This window comes from Cannabis sativa, chromosome 7 (assembly GCF_029168945.1).
Source record: "Cannabis sativa cultivar Pink pepper isolate KNU-18-1 chromosome 7, ASM2916894v1, whole genome shotgun sequence".
Lineage (NCBI taxonomy): Eukaryota > Viridiplantae > Streptophyta > Magnoliopsida > Rosales > Cannabaceae > Cannabis > Cannabis sativa.
The window spans coordinates 47358768-47365585 of record NC_083607.1 but is presented as its reverse complement, the minus strand read 5'-3'; the positions used below and the strand labels follow the sequence as shown (position 1 = coordinate 47365585).

At 28.0% G+C, this 6818-nt stretch overlaps 1 protein-coding gene across 1 annotated transcript; it reads right to left on the bottom strand.

Annotated features, from left to right (window-relative positions):
• Positions 1 to 376: 376 nt before the first annotated feature.
• On the bottom strand, positions 377 to 5817 carry LOC115697008 (LOB domain-containing protein 4). The gene is made up of 2 exons (XM_030623909.2): positions 5118 to 5817; positions 377 to 1160 (listed from the first exon to the last, which is right to left on the bottom strand). The coding sequence occupies exons 1-2, from the start codon at positions 5313 to 5315 to the stop codon at positions 822 to 824; spliced, it is 537 nt and encodes a 178-aa protein (XP_030479769.1). The 5' UTR covers positions 5316 to 5817; the 3' UTR covers positions 377 to 821.
• Positions 5818 to 6818: the final 1001 nt, after the last annotated feature.

Genomic DNA, 6818 nt, shown 5'->3' with positions numbered 1-6818 from the left:
ACAAAAAAAAAAAAATACATACATAAAATGGCTCATTTTTTTTAATTTACTAAAACCCTCTTAGATCTTTTTTTTAGTGCCAACTCTGAGCTCACTTATTAATTCTAGATTCTTCTTCTAAAAGGAAAATTATACATATAAATCTTTATATTTTTAGAGTACAATTAGAGATTTCTAGATTAATTATGTCTACAAATGTTTAAGAAAATTCTTAAATAAACTTTTCAACCCATATCTAACTAATTCATTCACTACAAATGTGCATAAATTTAAACTATAAAGTATTTTAGAAATGTGTATCATACTGTAATAATATGAGTAATTAGTTTTTGTAAAAAAGGTGTTTGATTGAGAAAAAAAAAAATAAAAAAACCAATAACACCCTTAATATATGTCTCTAGTCTACTACTACTACTACTACTAGTGTAGTAGCATAATCAACTCCAAATATCATTAAAACAAACTTCCAACACAAAGACAATTACTTGGATTAAACGAAATTCCATGCAATAGATGGTGATCACAACTTACTAGACCCATATAATCTAATCAGTAGGCTAGATTTAGTTTGTGATTAATATTACTTTGACTCATTTAAGAAAGTAAATTGTATTTACACTAACCCTAGTTCATCAATGACACAATTCCAAACTAAAGCGGGCGAATGGCCTCCACCACCGCTTCTACGCTGCCGCTGTGCGCTGCCATCACCGCCTCACGTGGTGCTTCTACTCCCAAATGTATATATAGATATAGTAAGATTTAAGATGTAAAGTTTAACCAATGGTAGACAATATATAATTTCTAATACATGAATGGTCTTAGCACCAAATTGTCTCTCCAAAGCTGCCTTGGTCTACGCTCATGTCCATTTCAAAAATGGGCTTATTGGGCTGAGAGCCCATGAGTTTGGGCGAAGGTGAGCCACTATTGCTTGGGCTAGCTGGGCTCAGCCCATGACTCGACAAGGATGCATTTTGCCGGACCCGCAAGTGAACCACTTCGGCTTGGGCCAGTGCTAATTGGGCCTGAAGCACATCAATTTGTTGTTGGAGGGAAGAAATGGCTCCAACGCAGCCGTAGACTGGGTCGCGCACCCTGGCGTTAGCTTCGTAGACCATGCTACTAACTGCATCACCTCGATGCTGGACTGGTAGCTCCTGAAAATCACAACATAAGCCCAATGAAGTGATTGTTTGGGCCCAGACCCAACTACACTACCTGTGGTGTGGGCACTACGTAATGATAACATCATGTTGTGACATTAGAAGAAAAAAGCAAGAAATGTTTGTGTGATTTTTACCAGTACAATATTCCAAAGTATGTCTGCTACATTTGACTATTATTTATTTTGTTTTATTTATTTTTTCCTTACAGCCTCTTTTTTTGGGGCCAGTAACAGAAAAATCTAGTGTCCTGACAGTTTTTCTTTTTTGACTTTTATCAATTTTCGTAATATACCTAAAGAAAGAAAAATTACAATAGATAAAAAAGTGCTATAATACAAGACAAAAGTTCCCTACAAAAGTAAGTATTGTATTATACTGTTGTTTCTTTGTTTTTACTGTTTTAGTTGTTTAGGCTTTATGATTGTTTCTTTTTTCCGCTGTTAGAGGTGCGGTGGAGCCAATAAAATGGGTTAAACAATAAAAATACGGTTTTACGGAATTTTAAATATTTTTACGATTTTTTTTATTTTATTTACATAAATACGATCTTTTTATGTTAAAATTTTGTTCATTTGTTGTTAATTTTTCGTTATATGTATGCTATTTTTTGTTGTTTTTTTGTTGTTATTTTGATGTTATTTTCATATTACTTTTATGTTGTTTTCTTGTTGATTTTATGTTGTTTTCGTGTTATTTTTTAGAAAACCGTAAAAATGTAAAAAAAAAAGACATTCTTTGAACGTAAAAATATAAATATTTTACAAAAAATAGTGCATTATGTAATTAGAAAAAAACAAAGGGCAACAAAATGGGTCAAATACAATAACAACACTTGACAACTGCACTAAATAAAGGGAAATTTACAAAAATATTAGAATTTGAGTTAACTTTTACAAAAATACGGTCACACGAAATTTTTTTCAAAAATACTGTGTTTTTATAAAACACCAGTAAAATACAAAACAGAACAACTCAAAACAACAATAGAACAACTAAAAAACACCAGTGAAAACTTAACACAGTATACTGCAGTATGAAACTTATAAAAAAAATACAGTAAAAAAGTAAAAAGTACCGCCTGACAATATTTTTGTAAAAAAATAGCTAAACTTAGTATATCATGTAAATTTCCCTAAATAAATAAGATTTTGTTATTTTCAAATTAACACTGCTAACTCGTACATTAAACAAATCTCTAATCAAAAAATAACACGACAATTAACATGTTTATATAACCCATTAACAATTTCGTCAATATAAACCCATTAACATGTTTTTAACAAATTTTACATTTTCAGAATCCTCTTACTACACATTTATGAGTAATTAATTTAATATGTTAATATTCAAAAATAACACGACAAAAACCTATTTAAAATATAAATTAGTATATTTATTATAATTTATTACAAATAAATTGTATTAAACTAGTTAAATTAGTATAAATTGATAAATTAATAAAAATTAAGCATCTTTTACACATGTATAAATGGGTTAAATAAAAGATTATTTACACCACATACTGAAATTTTTAATTTTTTTATTTTTTTATTGTGGGCAGAATTTTTTTCAAAAATAGTACTGTATGCTGTGTTAAGTTTTTCCTGTTGTTCCACAGTTATTTTTTAGTTGTTCCACTGTTATTTTTAGTTGTTCTATTTTGTGTTCCATATATGTTGTTTTATAAAAACACAGTATCTTTGGGGAAAAAAAGAATCGTATGGCAGTATTTCAATAAAAATTAACTCAAATTCGAATATTTTAGTAAATTTTCCTTAAATAAATTGGATTAAGTGAACTTGTTGATAAGTGAGTTGTCTTTGAGTTTTAATTTTTAACACGATATTAAATGGGTCAGGTTTAGTTTTGCTTGTAATATCTAAACCCTTGACACAACATTAACATAACCTATAAACACGAATTGACACTCCTAAATTTAGCTTAGTTTGGACTCTGAATTAGTTTTCCTCTTTTTTGTTTAAATAATGGGTGCTTTCTTTTGAAGACACCCCTTTCATATTATTAAAATAAAAATACTAATCGTAAATTAATTCCTCAAGTAATCATATAAAAATTTAAGAAACAAATTATTCAAAAAAAACATATAAATAATTAAATAGTAAAATAAAGTAAGAAATTTATCACAAATCTAGTGAAATTTTATTTAGAACTTCTATTTGGATTTTATAGGTACCTATCTCTATCATAGAGCCAGTACTTTCCTTTTTCACCAACAATATCTTTTTTGAATAAATTACTATTTCACATTTTAAAATGCTTAATATTATAGTAATATAGCGCGTCACAAATAGTTAGTAATTTTTTATATTATTTTTAAATTAAAATATGTGTGACTCGATATTAAAATACATTAATAACAATTTGACACTCTTTGTATGCTTGACATCGGGTCTCTTAGCATTGATCTTTAAGGTGACGTTTGGTTTAAAAAGAATAAAAACATAAAAAATATAAGAATGAGAATTGAAATAAGAATAGAAATTAAATTTAAAATGTATAAAAAAATTATTAAATTTCTTTTCTTTTTGCATTAGAGTGACCTTTCATTTTAAAATAAAATAGTAATTCTACTAAATTGGTTAAAAAATTATTCTATTAGAATGACATTTTAATATTTTAAAATACAACTAAATAAATGAATATAATGAAATTTAATTCTATTCTTCTATTCCATTTTATTTTATTATCTCAAACTAAGCTTATTGATCAAGTGTTTAATTTTGGCATCTATTTTGGTAACTAAAATGGCCCCGGAGAAGAAAAAGGGACTCCAAACAGCACATTATTATGACCATTATTCTATTTATGTATATATTTCTTTTGAAAACAATATGTATGTGAGGTATAAGAAAATCAAAATACTACAAATTAAACAGCTTCACGTGATCATGTGAAAAGCCTTTGAAAAAAGTTGGAGGTAATAATAATAATGTTGATTTTATAAAACTAAATAATTTTAGCCAATAAGAATTAATAACCCCTTTTCCCTGCAATTTACTCAATTACCCTCATGAGTCATGATAATCAAAAGTCATGCCCAACAACTCTCATAATTTCGTCCCTTTAGTTAAAACTTAATATTCATGAATTAATAGTATATTATATATGTATACTTGATCTCTATATATATATATTTAAATATATTAATAATATCTTTATTTTATATCTAAACTAGAGAGAGCTTTATATATACATATAGTTATAAGAATTTAGCTCAACAAATGATTGACTCATCGAAAAAACATAACTAGAAATACCAACCACATTGACGAAGATGGATGATTCTGTCTAATAATGTCACAATTCGTAAAGATCCATAATTAGAAAAGCAGCAAGAGGTTGATTTAGCTAGGTAGCTTATATTTTCGTCAAAAGGTTAGCTAATAATCTTGACTTGTATAGCTAGTGAAAGAGTTGGTAATTAGATGGTTTGTTTTATTATTATATATTAATAATCATTTGTTTTAAGATTATATATTTTTAAATTAATTAATGCATGTGGGAACAACTTCCAAAGTGACTCAATTCAGATAACTAATTTAAGCTCTTAAATTTACAAATAATATATCATCAATTTGGATAACATAAAATACATTACAACACCAATAATGTAAAATGACACCATGTTGTAAGTTTTAAAGTATATATACGTACACGTATATAGAAAGTAAATTTATTACTTTGAGATCTCGCTATGTAATTCGACTAATTCCTTTGTTTTATTTGTCTTTCTTGTGTGCTTTTATCATGGAATATATATAACTTTGCGACTCTCTAGTTAGGTTTGAAAACTTTAATTATTAGGGGTAAGGAGAGGTGGTGGAAAAAGACAAAGAATAATGCTATACACAGCATTATATATAATAATAATAATAATTGGGGAAAAAAATATGTAAAAAGTGTAAATTTAATTAATTAATTAATTACCTGTAACATCTTGTTGACATTACTAGCACCAAAAACCTTGTGCACATTGGCAAATTTTTGAGGCTCGTCAGCAGGAAAATAAGGAGCAAACACACAATCCTGGGCACACCTTCGCCGGAGGAGTTTGCAGGCTGCACAAGGCGAAGGAGCCCCTTGTTTTCTACCACCTCCTCCACCACTCCCACTTATATCTTTCATCCTATCTATATAACTACTCTACTCTACTCTACTTACCTTATAGATATGAATATTATATATATATGGTTAAGCTTAGGAAATTCAAAAAAAAAAAAAAAAGACACGTTTAAATGCTTTCTCTCTCTCTATATCTATGAATTGATGAGGTGTAGTAGATTGTAGAAGCTATATAATCGAGAGAGAAATAAAAGAAAGATGTACATTGAAAGTAGTAGAAGAAGAAGAAGAAAAAGGAAAAAAAAAACAAAAAATAAAGCGGCGGAAAATGAGAAAGCTAGTGAGATATATATAAAGAATTTATGTGTAGAAGGGGCGTGAAGTGGAGAGTGGGAAATGGGATTTATATATATAATAGAAGAAGGTAAAGGGTTTTGAGGGAGAAAAAGAGAGAGAGCAAATACATCTGAAAATGGGTCCTACAATAGATAGAACACTTTTCATTTTTAGTCGACAGAAAACATCTCTCAACATGACTACTTTTGGCGCCATTTTTTGAGAGAGAGACTGGATTTTCTACCTTTGTACTATTTAATTATATATATATTTATTTAATCACACTAAACTTACTATTTCTTTTTCTTTTCTTCAAAAATTAAAAATATTAATTGTTTTTAATAGTACTGCTGACCGGTTATCAACTTATGGTCATAGTATTGATTCTATTGAAGGTATGTATTTCTTCTTTTTTACAGTTTTGGTCAAATCCTTATATATTTTCACACGGGCTCTAGTTTCAATGATTGTGATTCAGTTTGATATTCCTTATTGTTATTATTTGGAAAAAGATAATTAATATTTTTTTTCCGAATTTAAAATGTACTAAATTATACTTCTTGAATTTTTTGTGCCGTTAAAATTTTTTCTTAAATTAATTATTGAGATTGTTAGATTTAAAGACTTTTGTCTAATTTTAGTAAAAAAATTCTAACATTAATGAAAATTCAGGAGGCATGACTTAATACATATTTAAGAGACATGATTTGGTAGAAATCAAAGTCTAGTGAATATGGATTTTTTTTTTTTTTTTGAGATAAAAACTTTTGTATTGATATCAAATCATTATACATAACAGAATTGATGAAGGAAATATACTCCAACCAAATTCAATCAACATCCACCAAAAAGCATTAGTAAATCAAAGAACATTAATGATTTGTGCCTTAAGGAAATTGGATACAAGATTGTAAAATAAAAGAAACTCAAACAACTTTAAGAAATTTTATATCAATGAAATCAAAAGAAACTGCATATCCAGCCACTTTAGAAATAAAAGAATGTGAGAGCATCGATTTCTTGTAGTTGAGTATAGCCCTGACAATGATGAATGTAATATCCACCATATCTCTCATAGAGTATTTCTCTCGTATATTGCAATACCGATTACTTAAATCGATAACACAATTGCTTCATCCATTCTACATTTGAGACATCCTGATGGTGGGTTAAGCCATTTCTTTATGAGTATAGGCTCTTGAAATAATGTAGATCGTTTCTTCTTTAGAT

Coding starts and splice junctions, on each gene's coding strand:
- LOC115697008 (XM_030623909.2), bottom strand. CDS start 5,315: ATGAAAGATATAAGTGGGAGTGGTGGAGGAGGTGGTAGAAAACAAGGG. Junction 1,161..5,117: donor ATGTCAACAAGATGTTACAG/GTAATTAATTAA, acceptor TGTGATTTTCAG/GAGCTACCAGTCCAGCATCG.